The sequence below is a fragment of the Myodes glareolus genome, chromosome 21, assembly GCF_982192425.1.
Source record: "Myodes glareolus chromosome 21, mMyoGla1.1, whole genome shotgun sequence".
NCBI classification, from domain to species: Eukaryota; Metazoa; Chordata; class Mammalia; order Rodentia; family Cricetidae; genus Myodes; species Myodes glareolus.
In genome coordinates, this window is record NC_142046.1 from 50704705 (window position 1) to 50730236 (window position 25532).

Consider the following 25532-nt stretch of genomic DNA (forward strand, 5'->3'; position numbering starts at 1 on the left):
GGATATTTTGAGACAGTGTCTCACACTATGGCCTAGGCTGGCCTGGAACTCACTATGTACCACAAGCTGGCCTCGATCCTACAGCAGCTTTCCTACCTCCCCGCAGAGTATTGGGATTAGCTCACCTATTAAAAGAGTTCTTAGCTGGACATGACGGCACATAACTATAATCCCAGCACTCAAGAAGCAGAGGCAGGAGGACTGCTGCAAGGTTACAGCCAGGACTACTTAAGATACTTTAAAAATACGAACTGTGTACATTCTTAGCATTCCTTGCTTAAAACTTTGCAGTGGCTTTTCGTCTCACCCGGGGTAGCCATGAGGTCGTACGTGGCTGACTGTTTCCTCTGACTTTTTACTCTCCTCCCAACCACTTCCCACCTGATCTGCTCTAACCATAGCTGAGCTCTTGTTAATCCCAAACACATCAGGTGTGTTCCCAACTCAGAATATTTGCACTTGGCATTGTTTAATTGAGTCAGACCACCTAAGTTAAGGAAATACAGACGTCGTATGCCATGGTCGTCTTAAGTGGAAACTCAATCATGATTTGCCTGCTCCAAATATATGTTCTCTCAGGTAGTCCATCCTTGCATCCTGTGTTGACAGTGCCATAGAGTTCCAGTCAAAGTAAGGGACCTGCAAAGCAAGCCGTTCGTTTGAATACAAGTTGGAAAGCAACCACGAGTGTTTTTAATTTGATTTCCCCACCGTTAGGTAGATCTCCCTATTGGTCTAGTGAGGGGATATATTAGCTTTCTAATGATAGCTCCAGAGATTTAGAAAATGTTGTAAATGCAGGAATTATTTTTATAATCTAATTTTTTATTGATTCTTTGGGAATTTCACATCATGAACCCAAACCGGCTCACCTCCTAGTCCCTCCATATCTGCCCCTCACCCTGCAGCATCCTCCACAAAAGAAACACCCCTCCTCATTAATTAAAAGAAAACAAAACAAAATGAACAAAAACTACCTCACTCCTCCAATTTTCCTGCCTCTCCAACACCTCTTCATTTGTCCTGGTGGCATTGGGAGCTGTGGTGTGTCACAAAAGTCTCCCCTTTTGTCCAATCAGCCCTACCCACAAATCTTCATTGCAATGAGTCCTTGGGCTGGTTCAAGGCCTCTGGCCTCTGGTAAACCGTCATCACTGGACCCTCACCAAAACTCAGATATCTTGCTGTTGCCCCAGCTATGGAAATTCTGTGGCTATCATTTTTTTAAAATAAAGATTTACTTATTATGTATACAGTATTTTCAGTATTTTGTCTGCATGTCTGCCTGCAAGCCTTTGTGAGCCACCATGTGGTTGCTGGGAATTGAACTCAGGACCTTTGGAAGAGCAAGCAGTGCTCTTAACTGCTGAGTCACCTCTCCAGCCCTATGGCTATCATTTTGCAGGACCGGTCCCTTCATGTACTCCAGGTCCTGGGTGGTAGCTGAACTGGTCAGTTGGGGGCACTGGAGCCACCATCCTTAGGCAAGGGGTGGAGCCAGCTTTCCTACACCCATGCCACTGCCATTAGGGCCAGCTCTCCCACAGCAGTGGTGAGGGGTGGGACCATCTCATCTCTCCTTTGTATGGGGTAGGGAAAGAGCTCTCCCATGAGGGGTGGAGCCAACTCCTTTTAATAAGGGGATATATAAGGTTTCTAATGATAGCTTCAGAGATTTATCAAATTTTATCAAATACAGAAATTATTTTATTGGTCTCTAAGGTTATGAGCTAAGAGTGTGTACATGATTTGTCACCCAGTATTTGTTGTTGCTGATTATTCTGTGCTAAAAAATGAAGAAAGGTGGGCACAGAGCCGACACCACCTAGATACAGAAACAGGCTCCGTAGATGCCACAGCTGACAGGCCCTAGGCCTGGGACTTCTCAGGCTCCAGAAATGTTATAAATAAAAGCCTGCTATTGACTAGCTCCCCAACCCCCACCCCTCAAATAGGAAAGAAACCATGCATGGTGGCTCCCAGTTGGAATACCAGCACTCCAGAAGCTGAGCCAGGAGGAGCGCCACACGTTCAAGACCAGACTGGGCAAAACCATACTGAGTTCCAGACCAGCATGGCTAGAGCACGTGACCATGTCTCAATCCCACTATGACTCTCCCACTTAAAAAAAAGAAAAAAAGAAAAAAGAAAGAAAGAAAAGAAAATAGGAAAGCCTGGGGACAGAGAGATGGTTCAGTGGTTAAAATCACTGGCTGCTCCTCCAGAGGAGCTGGGTTTGATTCCCTGCACCCACACAGTGGCTCACAACTGTAACTCCAGCTCCAGGGGACTCAGTGCCCTCTTCAGGCCTCTGAAAGCATCAGACGGGCATGTGTGTACAGACATACATATAGGCAAAACATCCATCTACCTAAAACATTTAAAACAAAACAAATGACAAAATCTGAGAAGCCAGCCTGAATGACCGGCTGAACCTCACTGCTAATTATAAACAGTACTTCATCCTGCCGCCCCAACCCCAAGTATGCATGTGGTGCACAGACATATAAACACACAAGCCAAACACCTATATACATAAAAAATAAAAATACATTTTTAAAAATTAAAATAAATTTAAAAGGGGAAGAGACCATAGCTCTCATCAGACCCCTTGGCTGGCAGTGGGCTTTGGGCATGTCTGTCGGGCTCTGATTAGCTCACACTGTGCACATTTGCAAGCATGCATGCATGGGGGGCAATAAGAGATATAAGCATGGAATAAACATGCTTCTGCCATTCTTAGGTTGTCACGCTTTCATGCTTAAGATGGCCTGTTTGCACAGAGGTGTGAGTCCCTCCCCAAACAGTAATGAAACTATTTATGCCATCTTATAATAAAGGCTGAAAAATTGCTGTTTCAATTCACTTAAAAATGCTTTTCTTCGGATCTTAGTGAGTTCAAGACCAGCCTGGTCTACCAAGCGAGTTCCAGGACAGCCAGGACACTTACACAGAGGAACCCTATCTTGGAAAAACAAACAAACAACCAAGTAAACAAAACCCCAAAACTTTTCTACATACCCTTGCTAACAGACTTTGAAGAAATTATATAAGGTGATCAAGGATTTAGATGGTACAATAATGTAAAAAAATTAGCTTAAAAACATTTATTTTTATATTGAATGTTTATTTGAAATCAAATGAGATTTTTACATAATGTTCAATTATATATACATGGGCTAGAGAGATAGCTCAGCAGTTAAGAGCACATACTGCCCGTGCAGAGACTCCAAGCCATGCCAGGAGGCTCACCAGCACCTGGAACTCCAGCTCCTGAGGAAGTCAACTGCTCCAGCCTCCAGAGGCCCTGCATTCACCTACACAGACTCACACTCACACACACACACAGAATTCACTTTAAAAAATCAGTCTTCAAAAATAAATAAAGCAGCTAAAGAAAGAGCAGGGCAGACTTCGGAGCTTTACCAGAGAGGCTGCAGGAGCCTACGGAGGCGGTGACTGAAGCACAGCCTCTGAATCTGAGAAACTACGTGGAGGAGCTTTCCTCCTGCCACTGCCCAGAAAACATGTTCTGCCTCCCAGCTCCCTTCGTCCCCACTCCTACAACGTCAGTCTACATAGGACACATTAGCCTTTTCCTTCTAAATCCTGCCCATAATGTCTGATATGCATGTGCTAGGATGTGCATGAGCCGCTATGGACAGTTCTTCATTTGTTTGAGACAAGGTCCCACTATGTAATCGAGTCTAGCCTTGAACTTGCTATGTGGGACAGGATAACCCCAAACTTGAGATCCTTCTGCCTCAGACTTATGGTACTGGGATTACAGGCCTGCACACCATGCCTTAAACACTCTGTGTGTGTGTGTGTGTGTGTGTGTGTGTGTGTGTGTTACGCACATGCATGCAGATACACATATTCATGTGTGCTGGGAGACGAGTGTCCTACTCTATCTATACCTTATTCCCTTGAGACAAGGTCTCTTATAGGACCTGCAGCTAGACTGGTAGAGCCTCCAGCTGACCACCCATCTCTGGGACCATAGACATGCCTGGCCCTACCCACTCCACCATGCCTGTTTAGAGGCTGAATTACACGACTGTTTCCTACCTGAATAACACGATAGCCCAAAATTTCCAGATGTCGTTTTTTCATAGCAGATTTTCCTTTTAAGTGAGGAATGTTTGAACAAAAGGCTCTTACATCCAGAAATTCTAAAGCAATCCTACAAAATATAAAAAATGCTTACTTCCAAACTCAAAATGGGAATTTAAGTAACCAGAAACCACAAGCCTGTCAGGAAAAATGCATTCATATAAACTAACAAAGGCTCAATGACTATAAATAATCAAAAGGTATTTTTTATCTTGCTCATTTTCTGAGACAGAGTATTACCACCAATGTGGTGGTTTGAATGACTGTCCCCAGTCTCTCAAACTTGAATATTTAGTCCCCATTTGATGGCTGTATTTGGAGAGGCTTGGGGAGGCGTAGCCTTGCTGGAGAAAAGTATGTCACTAAGGGTGGACTCTGAGGTTTCAAGAGTCACATGCCATTCCCAGCTTGCTCCCCCTGTCTCTGCCTGTGGTTCAGGATGTAAGCTACCTGCTCCGGTGGCCACGCCCGCCTGCTGCCATGCTTCCCCGCCTCAATGGTGATAGACTCTTCTCCCTCTGGAACCATAAGCCCCAAATAAATTCTTCCTTGTCTAAGAAGCCTTGCACATGGTGTTTATCACAGCAATGGAAAAGTGACGAATACAGGCTAGCCTTGAACTACCTCTTACTTCTACCACCCAAGTGCTGGGATGACAGGCACATGCCACACCCAGCCCCAAATTGTTTTTCTACTTAAGAAATTAGTGACTGAAGTCAAACTTTTTCATTTCAAGAAACTACAAAACAAAACATCTCGTAACACTCATAAGTTTCTTTGTCCAACAGGCACCTATGAGGTGAAGACTTCCATAAAGAATTCACCCATAAAGTCAAGCAGCTAAGTGCTCCCCCAAGTGGAGAAGTATGGGGTGCTAAGAAGAAAACAATGCACACCTGGCTGAGGATGACCAGGTCACTGCTTGGTTACACAGACTGCTGAAGGAAAGTCACTGGCAGAAGGCACAGGGCAGGCAAAAGCATGGAGACAAATGCTATGGGATGTTTGAGTAGCAGGTGCTAAAGCTAACCCCTAATACAGGAGGCTATGACATAATACCAAATACAACCATTCAAAAAATATCCCAAAACTAACATATAAATTACCTCTCAGATTCTGGTGGAAGCCTTGACTCAACTCTTGAAGTATTTGACTCCCAGTATATTCCTGGTGATTTCCCTGGAGTTAGGCTGTGGCTTCCATAAGGAAGAGGTTTTTTCCATTTATCCAAAATACATTCAAAATCTTATTTTAAAAATAAAAAGAATCAATAGTATAAATTAGGTAAATTCTAGCAGTCAAAAGTTTAAGTATATTTTAAACATATTTACATAGGCATGTATATTCACACATGTATTTAAAAGAGCAAAAAGAACAACATAGCTCCCTGACTATCCAACTCATTTTGTAAGGTAGCGTCCAGTTGATACTTTTCTTTGAAAATCAATAAATACCAAGCAAGTATTAATGAACTACAGCACATAGCTGGCTACACTTAGCACTGATCTAAGTCTAATCATATGTGAGAGTTTTGCTTTAAGCCAGGCATAGTGATGCATGCCTGGAATCTCAGCAACTGGGAGGCTAAGGCAGAAGGAGAATAAGTTAGGGTCAGCTAAGCTACATAGCCAGACTGTCTCAAAAAAAAAAAAAAGGTTTATTTTACTATCTTTAAGTTTCTCGGTCCCCTTTGGAGGGTGCTAAGACAACAGATCTATACAAGGACAAGCCTTCCTATATGAACCGCATGCACAGGAGCTAAGCCGACACAGAAACGTTTTTCAGAGACACATCGGAGCCATCAATGTAGAAGGAACGGTGCGTGCAGAAGGCTGCTATTCTGGCCTCCCTTACAGATGCTGGATTTAGGTAAGGAGCGATGGGCAATGGCTGCTAAAGTCAGCAGGGCAAACGCTCACAAGGGAACTGTCTCACAGGTGAGTCAGCCTGGAGAGCGTCACAGACCCACTGATGAGTGATGAGTTTTGATACGATGCAATAATAGTCACCTGTGAGACAGTCTGGCTAAAGGCAAATTAAAGCTAGAGTCCAGTTAAATAAGCATCGACCTCTAACTGCTGGTTTACCAGAAAGGTGAGAGCAACATGAGCAAGTGAAATGATGCCAAAGGGGTTCGATCAGAGGAGTCTAGAGGATAAAATGTTCTCCAATAAATTATAATAAGGGGGGGGGAGAGAAACTGAAGAAAAAAAAGACAAATTAACCAAATGCAATGTTTGTATCCAAATTTGAACAAGTAAATCAAATATATATATATATATATATATATATATATATATATATATGAAACAACCATGAAGGCTATATGATATTAAATTTAGTTATTCTATCTTTTCTGAGACAGGCTCTTGCTATGTTGCTTAGCTTGCAAAAAAATCCCAATGCTCAAGTCATCCTCCTGCCTCAGTTTCTTCCATAAGTGGACTACCAGCATATGCCACAGCACCCAGCTTTACTCTACATAGCAGTTGAACGAATGTTCCCCATCATCTCAGGATTTGAACACATGGTCCCTCCTACTTGAGGAGGCTTAGGAGGTGTGGACCTGCTGGATGGAGTGCATCACTGGACACAGAGTTTGCGGTTTCAAAGCCTCCTACCACCCTCCATGGACTCTGCCTCAGTTCCTGCCTCCACGTTTCTGCCCTACCTTCCCTGGATGACGGGCAACAAGCTGTAAGATGAAATCAACCTTTCTCTCCCCATGTTGCTTTTGGTCATGGTGTTTCTTACAGCAATAGAAAGCAAATTAGGACAGATGGTCTCACCTGAAATTTACACAATGGGATTAACCATCAATATGACGGTATCAGGAGGTGACTGTTTCATGCGGGCAGAGCCCTCATTACCTTTTAAGGTGCAGCACCCTTTCCAAACAGGAAAACCAGGGGTGCAGCTGGAGAGGAGCAACAAAGGCCTACATTTTCTCCAAAGCCCTGCTGTGCGCTTTGCTTTTCTTTCTTAGTTTGTTTTTGGGGCAGATTCTTGCTCTCCACCAAAACCGACTGAGAAACTGGGATTATAGGCATGTGCCACCATGTCCAGGGAGGATAGGATCTTGTTGGGGTTTTGGTGGGTTTCTTTGTTTGGTTTGGTTTGGTTTGGTTTGTCTTTGTTTTTGTTTTTCAAAATAGAGTTTCTCTGTGTAGCCCTGGCTGTCCTAGAACTTGCTTTGTAAACCTCCTGAGCACTGGGATTAAAGATGTGCGCCACCACCACCCAGCAAGGACAGAATGTTTTGAAGATCCAGAAATGTTTAGTGAACCTGAATCTGGATTTTACTTAGCACTGGTGAAGATCAACTTTAATTTTTTTTCTGAAAATGACACTATTGATGGTTATCAAAGTTGGACCATGGGAATGAACTTGAGAATTCATTATGATATTTTTTGTCTACTTTTGAAAATTTTCATAATAAAAATTTGAAAAGAAGGGGGCTGGAGAGATGGCTCAGAGGTTAAGAGCACATTGGTTGCTCTTCCAGAGGTCCTGAGTTTAATTCCCAGCAACCACAACCATCTGGAATGGCATGCAGGTAAACATGCAGACAGAACATTATATACATAATAAATAAATCTTTAAAAACAGAGCAAAATTTGAAAAGAAATTATAAACCCGGGGTTTGAGAGGGGGCTCAGGGATGAAGAGCTCTGAAGGCCACTGCCGAGGACCCGGGCTGGGTTTCCAGCACCAGCAGGGCACTCCTCACTGTCACTAAGTGCAGTTTCACAGGTATGGCGCCCTCTTCTGGCCTATTTAAGTATTAAGGCTACACTTAGTGCGCTTATACAACTGTGGGTAAATGCTTACACATGGAAAATAAAAGCAAACTTTTACAAACAACTGGAAACCTTTCTAAAGTTCCAGCTAATCAGAAGATGATCCGAGTGAGTCTTGTCCGAAAGGAGCCGGCCGTGTCCGGCGACTTACCCACTGTGTGGTAGTACGGTGAAAGGGTCGAAGCCTTTACGCATCTGTGCCCTCCGAGGATTTCTGCTAGCATCTTATAGATCTGCTGTTGTGCTCCATTCATAACACCAGCATCTTTAGGAAGGTTAAGAAAATGAAAAGCCATCCTTAGTCCACAAATTGAAGTCAGCAGTTGTGTAAAAGGCTCGCTTCCCAAACCTAAGAAGCTGAGTTTGATCCCCAGAGCCCAGGGAAAGGTGGGAGGAGAGAGCTGACTGTAGAAAGCTCTCCTCTGACCTATACACGCCTGGGTGCGCAACCACAGGCACACACGAGAAGCAAATAGATACAGTAAGAGCCTAATGCGATCCATGTGAGGTAACACTAACTTCAGCAGGAGAGAAGTACCTGCTCTCAGGTGGTCAGGGTCCTAGTTAAGATATTTCTGTAATATCAAACCCACTTACAAAACTATTTAACAAGCCATAGGCCCTTCTGGAAACTCTCGCCACATTTAGATTTAATGGTGATAATAACAATGTATTACCTAGTAATCTGTTCTGGAATTAACTAGACTCTCTTACCAAAAGAAAACAAACCTTTGTTATACTGTCCCTGACAAAAGCGATCGTGAAACCACGGGGTCTGAAACTCGGGGCATTCCAGGCAGACGGCTCTATTTAACTCCATAAGGCGGAACTGGACCCTTGCACTTAGAGTTGAAGGTAAAACTGAAATTAAAAACAAATTACTGATGTATTTGCATAGCCTAGACCTAGCAGAAACTTCATTTCTTCACACCATGACCCCCACTGTTGGTTGATACTTGAACCCTTACATGAGAAAGTCACTTCATTTGTGAATGCTTCAGATCTTTCAATTGATACATTTGGTAACATAATTAAGACTGATTTCTGCCAGGCAGTGGTGGTGCATGCCTTTAGTCCCAGCACTCGGGAAGCAGAGGCAGACAGATCTCTGAGTTCAAGGCCAACCTGGTCCACAAATTGAGTTCCAGGGCAGCTAGAGCTGTAACACAGAGAAATGCTGTCTCAAACAACAACAACAACAAGAAGACCAGTTTCTGCATGTTGCAAATTTTAAAGCTATATTACTACATTTTTAAAAAATGTCACCAAGAATTTTCACTGACTTCCTTCCAATTTTAGAATTTATCCTAAGAAACCAATGCATGGTCATGTGTGACATTTATTAGTTGTAATGAATTGGAAACAACCTGCAAAATGAGAAATGAGTTCCAGGATAGAACTAAAGAGCATGCCTGCAGCGCATGCACGAGGCCCTGGAGTTGATCCACAGCGCTGCCCTTTCTCCAGGATAGAACTATAGTGCATGCCTGCCTGCAGCGCATGTACGAGGCCCTGGAGTTGATCCACAGCGCTGCCCTTTCTGAAAAAGGGGGTTCCTGGGTTTAAATGACAGAAGTTTCACTATAATTATATAATGGTATGCCATGAATCCAGTAAAAATATGACATCAAAAATATTTTATGACACAGAAAGTTGTTCAGAATATAATTCAATGAAAACAGTAGCTTAAAAACCAATTTAAGATCCACATCCATTTAAAAACATACTTTGATATATAAGTATTTATATGGGACCAAAAGGAAGACACAAAAGAAACATTTTAAGCACTCGGGGTACAGCCTAATGGTAGAGTGTGTGGTTAGCATGCAAGACGCCCTGGGTTCAATCCTCTCCAAACAAAAGAAGAAGAAAAAAGCACCGCCCCATTAAAGTTGGTTCCACTTGGTGGAAGAATCTAACTCTGATGCTTTATGTGCTTACCAAAGTTTCCATTATATTCATATTTTTTTTTAAGATAGGATCTTAATACAAGGCCCTAGGTGGCTTGGTCGGCTTCAAACTTTCAATCATTCTCTTCCCTCAGCCTCCCAAATGCTGAAACCATGGGTATAATGAGTGTGTGTGTGTGTGTGTGTGTGTGTGTGTACCTATTGTATATTATATATATTTACAAGTATATATGTATATATGTATACACACATCTCCACCTTCCCAGTCCTGGAGATAAAACCCAGGGCTTAACAAATGCTAAGCAAGCATTCTACCATTAAACTGTCCCCCAGCTAATCATAAAATGTTTTTATTAACAGGAAATATCATTAGCCTTTAAATGCTTCAGTATAGACACAAATGACATTTGCATGCAAGGTACATCTAATAAATTTTAAAAGTAAAATGCAGATACATACTTTCAAGTTGGGAATCTAATCTGGCTAAGAACTCGATGGTAAACATTTTCTTTAGCAGATCTTCTGGAAAATATTCAAGCGTGGCCAAATAAAAACCAACAAACACGAATGTAACAGGATCCAATTTACCTAAAAAAATGAGTTTAAAATTATAACATACAGCTGTTTCACATACACACATAGATAAACAGTTCAGATAAAGCTAAGGTAACACAGCACAGCATGCTTTAAAACAAATGGGGTTAGGGAGCAAGCAAGAGATAAAGCAAGCACCTCAAAACAACAGTAGCATTATCCAGTCCACACCATGGCTATATTGGTGTTCCTTGCTCAATTCTTACATAAGTCTCACATTTTCCTACTAAAAAAGGTTTCAGAGAAGTGGATACTTCTCTTGAGACCAGTTCTTTCAATACACAACAGGTAGGGAGGTAGATGGATAGATGGATGGATGGATGGACAGGCAGACAGAAGTCCATCCCAGGCAGCCTTGAACTCCCCTCCATAGCCCAGGCTGGTCTCAAACAAGCAACCTTCCTGCCTCACCAAAGGGCTGATATATACCACCACAGCCAGCTTTAAACATCTGCAGCACAGAGTTTCTAGCTATTATGAATACCCAATTACTGAAGGCCATTGTAACAGCTCTTCGGACATATGTATAAGAACTTGCTCATTCATTATACTGCCAAACATTTTACCTACCTTCATAAGCATTAAGGCGCTGGACACACGCTCCGAAAAACTCATCCCTTTGAGGTGGATCATAGTTCAAAACGCTGAATGGAAGAATAATAGCAAGGATGGAAAAGGGATGGATCTGTATAAACAAACAAAAATTTAGCCTGGGCTTCAGTGAAACTAATTTTAATCTACCATTTTAGACGAAGTCTTTCTAACATGCCTATAATGAAATTACAAATGTATCACTCATTAACTTTTGCATTCTGCGATGATCTATTTAAATCTGTAACTATTAGCAACTGTGAAAATGTTAGTAGAGAACAGCAAAGCAGCCAGCCTAAAACTTAATTCTGCCAGGTGAAAACCCTGTTGTGGGATCCGCCCCTCACTGGAAATGAACAGGAAGAAGCCCCAATTACTTCCACGTTATCAGTGCATTGAACAGAATAACATCCTTCTACAGACAAGGAAGTCCCTTAATTTATAGCCACCAGCATCTTTCTTCCACACACTTTTGTCCTTTGGAATTTTTGAGACAGGGTCTCACTCTACAGCCCACACTGGCCTCAAGCTCAAGGTCAGTTGCTGAGATTACAGGAGTGAGCTATGTTGCCTGGCAGTACTGAGGGCTGGACCAAAGGCCAAGCAAGCGATCCCTGATCTACAGCCACTTCGTTGTTCCCTGTTTACACACTCACTCATCTAAGCACCTGTCGGGCACAAAGCTAAGCAAGTTAGACATTTTTTATGTTCATTGTGAAAAGCACTAGCTTCTGAATAAAGACCTCATCCTGACATACAGACAACAATGATTTTGTAAGAAAGGGTCTTCTCATCCGATTCATAAGGCAGCTTAGCCAATGTAATTTCAGAAATAAATATACACTGACAACTTAGGAAGGCAAGTGTCAGCAAATACCTTTTTTTCTCAGTCTTCACGCTTCCTTCGATTTCGTGTGTGTGTGTGATGCACGAGTGTATGTGTAAGTCAGAGGACAGCTTTGTATAGTTGGCTCTCCCTTCCATGTTTATCACAAGGATTTTGAGCAGCAAACTCGGGTCCATCAGACCCGCATTGATGGGAGGCAAGTGCTTTTGTTTGCTAAGCCATCTTGCCAGCCTGCAATTGTTTAGTAGTGATACCCAGGATTACAGAGGAAAAAAAGGAAAATTAAAAATCAGTTATTGGCTACCATGAAAATATGCCTAATATTTTAAATATTGCCTTCCAATTAAAAACTTCTGACTTCTGATCTTAGCTGGGCATAGTGGAGCATGCTTATCGCAGCAATTGGGAGGCAGAGGTAGGAAAATTTCTGGGAGTTCCAGACTGTGAGCCACATATTGAGACCCTGTCTCACAAAAAATGAAACAAAGCCAAAGCCCCTCTGGTTTCTGATCTTAAGAGCTGAAGGAATCAAAGGATGACCACAGTTCTCTCCAAATCCATGGCGAGGGGAACAAGGCAGCTGCTTCCTTTTGTCTGAGACAAGGTCTGTGTATCCACTTGGACCTTAAACTCTTGGCAATCCTCTTGCCTCAGCCTCCCAAACACTGAAATCTCAAGTGTGCCATCACACCCTGCTCAAAAGTGGTTTTAAAGTGATGAACCAGAAGCCAGAGCTGAATTTTTGGACTTCACACTCATCTAAGTTTAGAAAGTACTTAAGTATTTATAATTTATGTATCCATGTATGTATGTAGGTAAGCGCTTTCTGGAAGCTGAACAGTGTAAAAGTCATGTCTAACATTTAAATCTCACCTTTTCAATCTGCTGGACAACCACCGAAGCTATCCTATCAAGTATTACGGTGCTGAGATAGTTAGTTTTGGAAAGAAAAGACGCGATCTTTGCAACGTTGGTGCCATCAATTTCATCCACAAAGTGCTCCAAAGCAGCAACTGATTCTTCAACCAACGACTCATGAAGCCATTCCCCTTTCAAAGATTTAAGCTCCTCCCACAGGAGATCCAAGCTGGTGCTTTGCTGTAACCGACGATGGCCCCAGTGATCTAATTTCTGAAGGAGATTCAGTTGTTGTCTAGCAGTGCTAGCCGAGCATGTGTGATCATTCTGGATCCACCTCAGGAGAGATACTACAATATCGCTCAGCTCCTTGAAGTCACACTGAGGTAAAACGGCTTCGATGCGGGACAGCGCTGTCTGGTCGAGGCGAGAGGAAGGAAGCATGGATAGAGCAGAGACCAGAATACAAATCTCACTCGGCATGACGCTAGCTTCCAAATGACTGTTACGTAAAGGAAAAGGGGGAAAAAACAGAAAAAATATAACTAACACCCCAGCAACAACAAAAAAAACACACAAAATATGTGAATTAAAATATTGTTATATAATTGTTAAAAAGGTAAGGTGGTCTTAGAAAGACAGGTTCATTTAAAATTAATTCACAGGGGACAGATCATTAGGAGTCACTAAAGAAAGGCAAAGGTGACAACCATGCTCCACACTTCATGCAGTAAGAAAACCACCATCAATGGGGAAAAGGTCAGCATCAGAAGAGAGCCTGCTACTGCGACCGCCACTGCTGCTGCTACTGCTGCTACTGCTGCTGCAAGAAACTGAGCTCAGTGTCTGCATGGCCACCAGGACTGCTGTGACGGTGAACAGGCCCTGGTACAGGGCGATCCTCAATAATACCAATTCCCTTCTTAGTTATGAATACCAGAAATACAGTCTTAAAACACTGGCAGGCAGACACATGCTCACAAGCAGACAGACAGACACCTGACCTCACTTTCTTCTCCCCGTTTTCTAAATCTGTGCAGTAACTACCCCCACCATGAGGACAGTAATTCTTAAACAACAAATCAAGGACTGGCTATTTTAAGACACCTTTAGGTTGAGAAGTGTGGGAGAAACGATTTAATCTACATTAAATACAAAACTGAGTTGCTGTGATTTTATTATTTGTTGTTTTTGGAGTTCTGAGTTCCTATATAAAAAAAGAACAAAGAACAAACACACACACAAACCCCACTGATTGCTTGGGAAATAAAATAATCTTACTATTCCATGCCAGTCACAGTGCACTGGTCATTCACCATTAGTAAACTTAAAGTAAAATTAGCAATACTTCATTTTAGCTCAACCAAATCAATGGAAAACTGAGAACGCATGTTAAATAGCCAGAGAAAATACAGTAATTTTCAGTAATTAATGTAAAGGGAAAACTGTGTAAATGTTTGCCTAGCTGTTTAGTGGTACTGGAATCACACAAGGGCCACACGGTAGTACGGCACGGTAGAAACAGCCCAGGTCTCAGAACGACAATAATAAGCCATTCAGGTTTGTCTAGAAAATTCTAGCTATTTTATACACTGTAAAGCAAACAAGGATAGATTTCTAAATGAAACACTAATTAAATGTTTTATTCTTTAAACACTTAAATCTTACCTGAGAATTAATTCTCGAAGTTTCATAAAAAGCTCCTTATTTTGGAAATGGAGACAACTCAAGGCTTGTGTTATCTTCAGGAGCTCTATCGATTTATAGTTATCCAAATGTTTAGACAGCACCGAAGCAATCCTAGAAAGAACATTATTGTAGCCCGGTCATTCACTTGTTTATTGAACAATCACTAGACAGACTTCAGGCCACAGACACTGCTTTGTGGAGGATCCGTAAAAATGCCTCCTTTTCTGTTCTGACAGAACTGTCTCCAGATGCTGACAGAAACATAACTAAACGGGCAATCGTGAAGTGTGAATTTAAAAGTGGGAGAAGAGCATGGCTTCAGGGGCTGGAAAGGTCCCTCAGCAGTTAGGAGCACTGGCTGCTCTTCCAGAGGACTCGGGTTGAGGGCCCAGCACCCACATGGTGGTTCACAATGATCTGTAGCTCCAGTTCCAGGGAACCCAACAACCTCTTCTGGAGTCTGCAGGCACCAGGTGGGCACATGGTACAAATATATATATGCAGGGCAAATACTCAGAAATACATTCTTTACAGAATATTTTTCTAAGGAAGGGCATAGCTTTACTTCCCAAATTACAAAACAGAAAAACAGAAAGAAAGCTCACGGAGCAGATATCAAATTCCACATCCTGCTGCCAAGAATAGTTTTTATCATAAATTACTAGCAATTAGCAAAACTAATCCCATTTTCTCCCATAACCTCCTGGCCCTCAGGGGGATAAGCTAAAAGCAATTGAAAGAAAAGAAGAAAGAGGGAAACATATGAGAAATGAGACAGTGGAACCTTAACTAAAGGAACATACAATAAAGAAAATTAAGCATGTGCAATTTGAATGGCTTTTTTCTTCCTTCTTAAATCTCACACTGCCAATAAGTTAGGGGATGGCATTAGAGGCAACAGTGAGACAAGTCATTATGGAAGCCAAGTGTTCTGGAAAGCACAGCATGCACTACAATGCATGCACTATGATGCATGCGCTATGATGCACACACTACGATGCATGCACTACAATGCATGCACTATGGTGCATACACTACAATGCACACACTACGATGCATGCACTATAATGCATGCACTACGATGAAAACCTCTGTAAAGAACCCCATCTCTGTCCTGAAGTCACAAACATTTGGGAACATAAACAATGTTCATTCTTTATTACTTCAAAGCTATTAGACACAAGTATTTGTCAGAAAAAAAAAGCAGATACTTATGAGTGACAACTAAACTTAGCGCCATGAACTTCAGGAAAGACTACTTTTTAATCAAGTGTGCATTTCTGCTCTCCATATCTTCCATGGCTGTCAACACTGTCAGCACTTGCTGGCTGGTCAGCTCTTCTGACATCAACAGCATAGTTGATTTAAGCCTAGAAACAAAAGTATGGGTTTTTTAATGTTGGAAAACTGGCTTTCAATTTGTTTTAATGAACAGTTTCTGGGTAACAGAAAACTACAGATCTCTCTACTATGGAGGACTTGGAAACCCTGCTTAAAGAAATCTCTTCACCACACATCTACAGATCACTATTAATTCCTGGGCTGAAGAAATGTCTCAGCAGGTAAGAATGTGTACTACTCTTGCGGAAGACCTGAGTTTGGTTTCCAGCATCCATTTCAGGTGATTTACAACCACCTGAAACTCCAGTACCAAGGACTCCAGCACTCTACAGGACTCCAAGTGCACCTGCACTCATACGTAAACTCATACGCACGCACACACACATGCAAATAATTTAAAATAATCTTTTAAAAAGACTACTATAGCCGGGTGGTGGTCGTGCATGCCTTTAATCCCAGCAGGAGGCTGAGGCAGGAGGATTTTTGTGAGTTTGAGGCCAGCTTGGTCTACAAGAGCTAGTTCCAGGACAGGCTCCAAAGTTACAGAGAAAACCTGTCTCGAAAAACAAAAACAAAAAAACAAAAAAAAAAAGACTACTATAATTCTGAATATTCCATAAAGCTATGCTGATTAGGGATTAGAGTTACTATTGCATAACTCTAGCCTCATAGTCTAGAAAGAGATAACCAAATGATATTTGTGTATTAATTTAATATTTACATATCTCCTAGCAATATCTAAATATTTTAAGCGAAGCAAGATCTAACCAAAACACCATGAATATTCCTATATATATCATATCTAACCAAATGCCAGGTGCTGACCCATAATTCAGCAGTTTGAGGGGCTGATACAGAATTACAAATGTTCAAGACTTACCTGAGAAACTGAGTGAGATTGTCTCCAAATAAAAAATAAATAGATAAGAGTGCTTGTCTAATATATGAAAGACCCTTTCTGTGTTCAACTCACAACAAAATAACAAAAAAAAATCCAACTATATCAATAGTCTATGAAATCCGAACTTCTTAAAAAAGATGAGCCAGAGCAAACTCACTCAAGCTGTAGGTGCACCTGCCCCTGTGCATCTGAGTGTTCTGAGGGGAGGAGTCGCAGTTCGGGCTAGGCTGGGACTCCCTGTAACCCAGAGTGGCCTCAAACTCACTATACTCCCTCCAAGGACTGGGATCACAGCCAGGCACCATTGTACCCATCGAAGAGTGTGCTTTCTTATTTTTTTCTAATTACTGCCAATCTGTGTGTGTGTGTGTAAAATCATTTTTAATAACAGAACTATTTGTTCTGGAATTGGAATAAATATTTGTAACACATAATTATTATTAACATTGTCTTAGTGAGGTTTTTTATTTTGGTGATAAAACACCATGACCAGAAGCAACCTGGGAATTTTGACGTCACGTGAGTGTGAGGAAGATAACGGGATAGAGAGCCCACTGTTTAGACTACCGCAACCTAAACAGCGCACACTCTTAGGCTGGGGCAGGAGTCTCATGCAAACCCAGGAAGGGCTAATGGAAATACTTAGGTAGGACCCCTCATCTTCTGTCTTGTCCACTGAGGAGGATACCAGTCATCTGAAAGAACAGACTGTAACAGATTATTCCCCTTCCATAGCCAAGTGGGGCGATTCTGATGAACTTCCGAGCTCCAAGGAGAGCTAAGCATGAAGAATTCAACATGAAAATAGAACATTTTTAAAGTAAACTTACTGTTTCCTTATTTCAGGCCCTGCCACCGGTCCCAACGTGGCAAACAATCTGACAAAACTTGCGGGATGACCAGATGACCAGGGGATCATCTCGACCAGCCTCCTTCGAGCCACTTCAATAAATTCAAAACTGTGGAACTGCAGAGACTGGTACAGGCTGAAGATTCTACAGATGGCCTCCAGGTCAAGATGGCTCAGGCTGCTTAAAAACACTCTGTTACACCGCTCCAAGAGAGGGTAATAACTGCGCTTGACGTTGCGGAGGAACAGTAATATCCGTCTAGCACTGTTGACCTTGGAAGAGTCGACACTGTCAAAAAGCAGTTCTGTTTTGTTCACGAGTCTTTCTTGGAAACACTGGGATATTATAGAAGAAATGCTGACCATCAAGACAGACAAGGCCCTGAAGGAGAAGAGAAGAGACACAGATTTTTATACACCTAGCAAAAGTGACCAATTCTAAATTAAATGACTAGCCGTGGAAAGAAGTTGGCAAGCACACCGCTTCATGCCATAAACTGTTTCATTGATTTCACTTTTTTCTGGCATCGTGAGAAACGGTCCTCTGGCTCTGACCTGGCAATCCCACGTTTTCTACTGCCACACGTGGAAACGTGACAGACGTCTGGGGGCAGGGCAGGCAAACTCGGTAAATCTTAGATCCCTCAGAGATCTCAACAGGACCAAGCAGCTCTTGCCGTCGCTGTTGTGTGGAGGAGGATGACGACCTCACAAGAGATGCGGTTATAGTGATGGCTGACACATCTCTATCTGGACCCAAAGCCCAGCATCCGCACACCCCCACAAGCCCCAAATAAATGTACCTTAAGTCCTGTATGTCTTCCAAGTTCCTATTTACAATATCAGCTATTTTTCCCATTAACGGACTGAAATACAAATGCTGATCGGCCAGGCAAGTAGAAAATATTGAGAGCACATTAGTATCAAACCTGTTAAAAGAAATTAAAATTGGATCATTATTATCAATTAGAACACATGATATAGTTATAAAATAAGATGAAGGTTTTTCAAGGGCTGGGCAGTAAGTCAGCGGTTGGTTGCTTGCCCAGTACATGCCAGGCCCTGGTTCTGGGTTTGCTCTTCAACACTAAAAACAAAACTAAACAAAATAAAAAAAAAACAAAAACAAGTAATTTCAAGCCAGGTGCACACCTTTAATCCCAACATGTGGGAGGCAGAGGCAGTCAGAGCTCCTTGAGTTCTAGGCCAGCCTGGTCTACAGAGCAAGGTCCTGGACAGCCAGGGCTACATACAGAAACCCTGTCTCAAAACGCACAAAAGAACAAAACCCATCAAATTTTCCAAGGTGAGCTGATTATTTATTATTACAAAAGTACCAAATGATCAGACTTTTAAAGTCCAGTACTGCCGAAAGATTTACAAGAGAATCACTCAAAATTATTGGAGTTTCACTTACTTACTTTTTGAGGTAACACGGAACGTTGATTCATTTGCATATTAGCAAATGAGTAAAAATCTCTAGATAGGGAAAACGATTCAATTTCTTCAAGTGACTGGCAAGACAAAAGTGCACCGCTACACAGTTCAATGCTTTCCTTTCCCTTTCTTCTCTTTTTTGTTAGTTCTGGAGATCAAACAGAGCTTGAATATACTATCCTTGCACTGAGCTACCTCCCCAGTCACTTGATTTTAATTTGTTACTATTGTTTGTTTTCTTTATTAAAAGCATCAGGGTTGGGGCTAGAGAGACAGCTCAGTGATTAAGAGTGTATACTGTTCTTCCAGAGAAACCCAGTAGGCTGCCTAGCACTTCCATCAGGCGGCTTGCAACTAGGAATAGCACCAGCATCCAGCGCCCCTTCTGGACTCTGCAGGCACCTGCACACGAGTATACACATCCCCTCACTGGACACATACATATACACATAATTTAAAAAAATAAAACAAAAACCAAAAAAATCTATTTTAAGCATAAGGAAGTTCATAGCAGCACAACTCATAAGAGCCAAAATTTTCAGTATTATGGATAAATCCCACATAGCCACTGAACAACATAACAGCAATAAAAAGAAGAAACCACTGAGCTGGGTGGTGGCAGCAAATACCTTTAACCCCGGCAATCAGGAGGCAACTCAGTAGGCAGATTTCTATGAGTTCAAGGTCATCCTGGTCTACAAAGTAAATTCCAGGACAGCCAGGTTTCTCTTATTACACAGAGAAACCCTGTCTCAAAAAATTAAAAGCCCAAAAGTAAATAAATAAAGAACCACTGAATCATATATTATGGAAGACTCCTCAAAACACAATGAGAACTAGAAACATGGATATGTACTATAAAAATTCATTTCTATAAAAAACAAACAACAACAACAATAACCAAAAAACCCTAATTTAGCCAGGTGGTGGTGGCGCACACCTTTAATCCCAGCACTTGGGAGTCAGAGGCAGGCGGATCTCTGTGAATTTGAGGTCAGCCTGGTCTACAGGATGGTCCAGGCCAGGCTCCAAAGCTACAGGCAGGCTCCAAAGCTACAGAGAAACCCTGTCTTGAAAAACAAAAAAAACAAAAACAAAAACAAACAAACAAACAAACAAAAAACCCTAACTTTTGGCAAGGATGAAAATCCTTTTGCAGGACCACAAGATGTCTCAGTGACTAGATTCAATAACCTCGATCCCATACAACTGCTGTCAGTTGTTCTAATACATGCATGTCCCTACAAAATGAATAAATAAACACAGTGGAAAAAACAAATAAGAAGTCAGCATTCTTTGGGGATAACAAAGTGGAGCTGGAGATTCTAAGGAGAATTTGGGCGAAGCAGTGATATTGCCTGTGGTGTTTGTTTTTGAGACAAGGTCTTCCTCTGCAGTCCTGGATAGCCTGGAATTCACTATGTAGCTCAGGCTGGCCTAGAACACATAAAAATCCTCTTGCCTCAGACCTTCCCAGTGCAGGGATTCTAAGCATGAACTGCCTAGCATGATACTGTTTCTCAGATTAATTTTTTTTATTTATTATGTATAGTGTTCTGCCTGCATGTCTGCCTGCAGGCCAGAAGAGGGCACCAGATCTCATTACAGATGGTTGTGAGCCACCATGTGGTTGCTGGGAATTGAACTCAGGACCTTTGCAAGAGTAGGCAATGCTCTTAACCGTTGAGTTATCTCTCCAGCCCTGCAGAAGACTTCTTAAACTGGTTCTGTTACTGCCTTGCCTCTCATACACGGAGGACTTCCCACACATACTTGCAGAGTGTGCCGTATATTCACAAGAAAATCCTGAACAGAGTTCACATTCCTCTTGATGGCGATCAGTTACGGCCACATGAAAACACAGCTGTCCAGCTTGGACAGTGTGTTGGCGACAACACCGTCAACAGCGGTGGACCTGAAACTTACTTTCTTTTCTATCCTTCTTTTGGGTGAAGTCAAAATTGATTGACAGCAACACGAAGCAAGCTAAGACTGAAAGGTGCCATCTAACAAAAGCAGTTACTGGTATAAAGTTTGCTCTTCCAGAAGGTTTGAAGCCGACTGTACCCTGCGGTCCCTGCCGTCTCACAGAAACGGAGTAGCAGGAAAGCCAGAGATGCTCAAGAGTCACACAGCCCTCCCAGTCCACCAAACTCGTGTCTTCCTTGCAATCTAGGAATTGCAATTGTTGTTGTTGTTGTTGCTGCTTTTATTTAATGTGTATGGGTGTTGCATCTGAGTGTATGTCTGCACGTACCACATGTTGCCCCTGCAGCTGTGGAGGCCAGAGGGGACTCTCTGGAACTGAAGTGACAGATGACTATGAACTGCCAGATGGGTGCTAGGGATCCACTGCCAGGCCATCTCCCAAGCCCCGAAATTTAAGGGTTTTTTTGTCTGTTTGTTTTGTTTTCTGGAGTCAGTCAAAATCTTGTTTGTAAAGCAGAACTCTTCAAGAGTGCAAGCTACTAGTTGACTACCTGGACTACCTGTGACTCTGGGGCACTTATGGTCTGATTAATACGTCTATGGAAAAGCATACGGAAACCTGCTCTGAGTTAAACAGGGAACAGATGAAATAGTTCCCTTTCTTTATTAAAGAAAGAATGTTTTTTATACAATTAAAAATCCTCAAATGAATTGAATTTCAAACTTTTTTTCTTTTCTTTTGAGACAGGGTTTCATGTAGCCCAGGCTGGCCTCTGTGAAGCCAAGGATGATTTTGAATTTCTGGTCCTCAGCCTTGTGGTGGTATGAAAGAAAATGGCATTTATAGTCGTATATTACTTAGTGTTTTAATAAATAAGGCTTGCCCGAAGATCAGAGTGCAAAGCAGCCACACTAGTCAGCCATACAGGTCAGGCAGTGACTGCACACACCTTTATTCCAAGCAGCCATAGAGGCTGGGCGGTGGTGGTGCACGCCTTTAATCCTAGCACTAGAGAAGGGGAGATAAAGGCCAGGGGAGATAGGTCTCATACTCAGTTTCAGCCTGAGGATTCATGGAGGTAGGATCGCCCACTTCAGTCTGAGGTAGAGGTAAGAGCCAGTGGCTGACCACTTTGCTTTTCTGATCTTCACCTTGAATCCTAATATCTGTCTCTGGGTTTCTATTATTTGTGCTACAGGCCCCTATGGAGAGTGGCACTATTAGGAGATGTGGCTATGTTGGAGTAGGTGTGACCTTATTGGAGGAAGTGTGTCACTGTGGGTGTGGGTCTCCTATGATAATAATGGACTACACCTTTGAAAGTGTATGTCACCCCCAATTAAATGTCTCCCTTTGTAAGAGTTACCAGGGTCACCGTGTCTCTTCAGAGCAACGGGAGCCCTAACTAAGACAAGCCTCCACCTCTACAGTCCCTAACACGGCTGGTTTGCTGTGGCGCTGGGGATGGCGTCCTCAACCTCGGGTATGTGCGCACGCATTCTATCAAGTCAGCTACATCCCCAGGCCCAGTGCATTCTTCCCCTATGAAACTTCATTCTTTCCCTCTGCTTCGTTTTGATAACCATCCCCATAACCCTGCTCTTGTAGGATAAGCCCAGAGTACTTGCCTTTCCAGCCTTCTCCATGCTTCTATAACCAGTGCTTCAACCAGAGGGTGATGGGATTCAACACCAAACCTCAATAAAAACAAGGCAAAGAAATTTTTAATCATGAAAGCCAAGAGACTGCAAATGGATCAATAAAAAATAGAACCTCAGTAACGGCTGGCTTGTTAGCAGACATTAATCTGACTTAACCTGCTTAACCTATTATATCCTCATGTTAGCCAACCAAATTTCTCCGCTAGTCCACGATCAACCAGTCTCACATATGGAAAGCCAGCATTTGGACTTTCCCGGCTTTCTAAACTATATCACTAAGTGGTATCAAAAAATATTCTTCAAATATCCTGAAGATACTACAGTATAAGAAAAACTGTCTTCTGGAAGAATCCATTTAAAAGAGATTCTTAGGAAATTAAGATATGAACTAGAATTGCTTTCATCAATTGCAAAGCAACTTACTGTTTTATGCTGTATAGCACATTCACCAGGGTGTCATCACCCATTGCTTGGATGTGGTTCGCCGTGGCATTGCAAAGAGTAAGAAACTGGGGATGGTTTCTAACAAACTCAATGTTTTTTTCCAAGTTAGTCTTCTGCTTCTGAAACTGCCAGAGCATATTAAACGCACAACCCACTTGCGGCTCTGAAAGCGTGGCCGGACTTCTTTCGATAAGATCAAATACTTGTTCTTCATCTGTACAGTTCTGCATTTGAATAATTAATGGCTCACAACTGAAGGGGCGGAACTGAACCGCTCTCCGAGAGAGTAGAGAGAGGCCTCTGAGACAGAACATATTTATAACGGATGGGTCTCCAAAATACAGGTTTCTGTTCCTTTGTTAGCACAGGTTTTCTTTGGTCCATCTGCAGCTAGAAGCTGGGTATTATGTGATGGTATAAAAACTGGCATTCATTAATGTGTTTTATTTCCATCCTGATGGCTCTAAATCCATTCCAATAGAATCTGCAAAACAACTGGTTTACCTTGGTTACTCATTTCATTAATATCAAATTACCACCCCACCACCCCCAACATCAAACTTCAGGCAACAAGAATTTTCCTTTTTTGTTTGAACTACAGACTTTGTTCTTGGTCTGAACCAGCTAGATTTGATCCAAAATGAAACATCCAGTAAAAAGGGGTTTCTTCCTGCTCCCAATTTTTAAAAGTTTCAATTCTGATCACAAACGCGGCAGAAGAAAAAAAAAATCAAAATTGTTTTTTGTGTGTTTGTTTTAGGGTGTTTGCTTGCTTGTTTGTGGAGATAGGGTCTCACCATGTAGCCAATCCACGATTACAAAAAGGTGACCTTGAGGAAACCATTTAACTGTGGGGAGAGCCTGGGGAGTGTGACGGGTTGGCTCTGCGGTGAGCAGGCGGGCGTGAGCGGCACACGGTTCACAGGTGACAGGTAACCCGTTCACCCGGCCCGCAGGAGAGCTGACCCTGAGCCTAGGTGGCCAGCACCAGACGGCAATGGGCTCGACCTGCCCCGATCTCCTGCGGAGACCCAAACCAGCAAGGAGACTGCTCAACTAAACCGCGCGTCCCGACGGAACTACGCCGGGTACAGAAGGGTACGGAAGGCAGAGCCGCTGACAAACCCGCGAGTCCTTCCCCACGCCCGGCACGGACCCGACAGGGCTGCTCCCGAGGGCTCAGAAAGCAGGTATCATACAAGGCTCCGACAGCAGCAGGAGGAGGCTGGCGTCTCTGGCTCACCAGTCGCGTCCTGGGGTGTTTAGCCTTCCCTGGTGAGACATCTTTCTCTAACAGTGTCCCAGAGCGGAAGAAACGCAGCCCCAAGGCGGCATGCACCACAGAAGTTTAAACTACATGTCCCAAAGGGCACCGCGAGAGGTACAGGCGGATCTACGTGCACAGAGAATTCTGGGCTTGGTAGTTTCATTCTCACTGACTGAGCCGTTCTTAGTGATTGGAGGAAACACGGGTCCCTTAAGGCATCTCTACGAGGAAGATGTTTCCCAGTTTCTGAAGCACTGACATATTTGTAATATACACAACAAAAATTTTTTTTGATGATTCTAGAGGGCCTAAGAGGTAAATGCGCTTGCTACCAAGCCTGATGGTGTGAGTTCCCTACCAGGGACCTACATGTAAGAAGGGAGCCAACTCTTTCAGTTTGTCGTTTGACCCCATGTACACACATATACAGATGTATATACATAGTTTTACATGTTCATCAAACATTTCCTTTATGTGCAAAATACATATTTTACCTTTTTAAATTCTTAAAAAACAATAACTACTTTGATTATCTGTACCAGGCAAATTTATTTATTTATCTATCTATCTATTTATTTATTTATTTTATGATTTTTCGAGACAGGGTTTCTCAGTAGCTTTGAAGCCTGTTCTAGAACTAGCTCTTGTAGACCAAGCTGGTCTCGAACTCACAGAAATCCGCCTGCCTCTGCCTCCCGAGTGCTGGGATTAAAGGCATATGCCACCTCCGCCCAGCAAATTTAATACTGGTAATTTCACAAAAAGCATTCCTTGGCCAACATACGTATATATTTTTGAAAGAATGAAACAGAATTACATACTGTGAAATGTTGTATAAATCTGTTTGCTTTATTTTTTTTTTAAGACTGTTATGGGGGCTGGAGAGAAGGTTCAGCAGTTAAGATCATGAGCTGTTCTTCCAGAGGATCAGGGCTCAATTCCCAGCACTCACATGGCCCCTTAAAACCACTTGTCACTTTGGTTCCAGGGAATCCGATGCCCTCTTCTGACCTGTACAGGCACCTGGTGGGTCTTCAGTCCAATTAGAGAGCTGTTAGACACCACCAAGATAAGCATGCCACTACCACACCAACTTCTTGTGGCTAATAGGCATCATAGGTGGGTAGGATGTGTTTGTTTCCTTCCTGCCTTTGGAAGCTGGCATGGAGCCTTTTGGTACCATGAAAGCTAGCCCCCAGAGAAGAAGTTTTCAGGTCAGGGGCTTTCTGAGTCCTTTGTCTGAAGCGAAGGTAAGTCCTTACCTTCCACCTCTTGGGGGTAGCCAAGTAGAGCAGC

General features: G+C 42.6%; 1 protein-coding gene across 5 annotated transcripts; it reads right to left on the minus strand.

Annotated features, from left to right (window-relative positions):
* Nucleotides 1-450: 450 nt before the first annotated feature.
* Nucleotides 451-24325, minus strand: Fastkd1 (FASTK mitochondrial RNA regulator 1). Of its 5 annotated transcripts, none has more exons than XM_048426011.3 (15): nt 24213-24325; nt 22949-23453; nt 22493-22561; nt 18301-18426; nt 17478-17879; nt 15665-15775; nt 14385-14516; nt 12732-13218; nt 10991-11105; nt 10286-10414; nt 8646-8777; nt 8068-8181; nt 5223-5361; nt 4072-4186; nt 451-639 (listed from the first exon to the last, which is right to left on the minus strand). In XM_048426011.3, the coding sequence occupies exons 2-15, from the start codon at nt 23281-23283 to the stop codon at nt 544-546; spliced, it is 2502 nt and encodes an 833-aa protein (XP_048281968.2). In that variant the 5' UTR covers nt 23284-23453; nt 24213-24325; the 3' UTR covers nt 451-543. The 5 variants fall into 5 exon arrangements, with proteins under 5 accessions (XP_048281968.2, XP_048281967.2, XP_085537121.1 ...); XM_048426010.3 differs by having other exon boundaries at nt 22949-23464; nt 24213-24324; XM_085680995.2 differs by having other exon boundaries at nt 24169-24320.
* Between the last annotated feature and the right edge of the window lie 1207 nt (nt 24326-25532).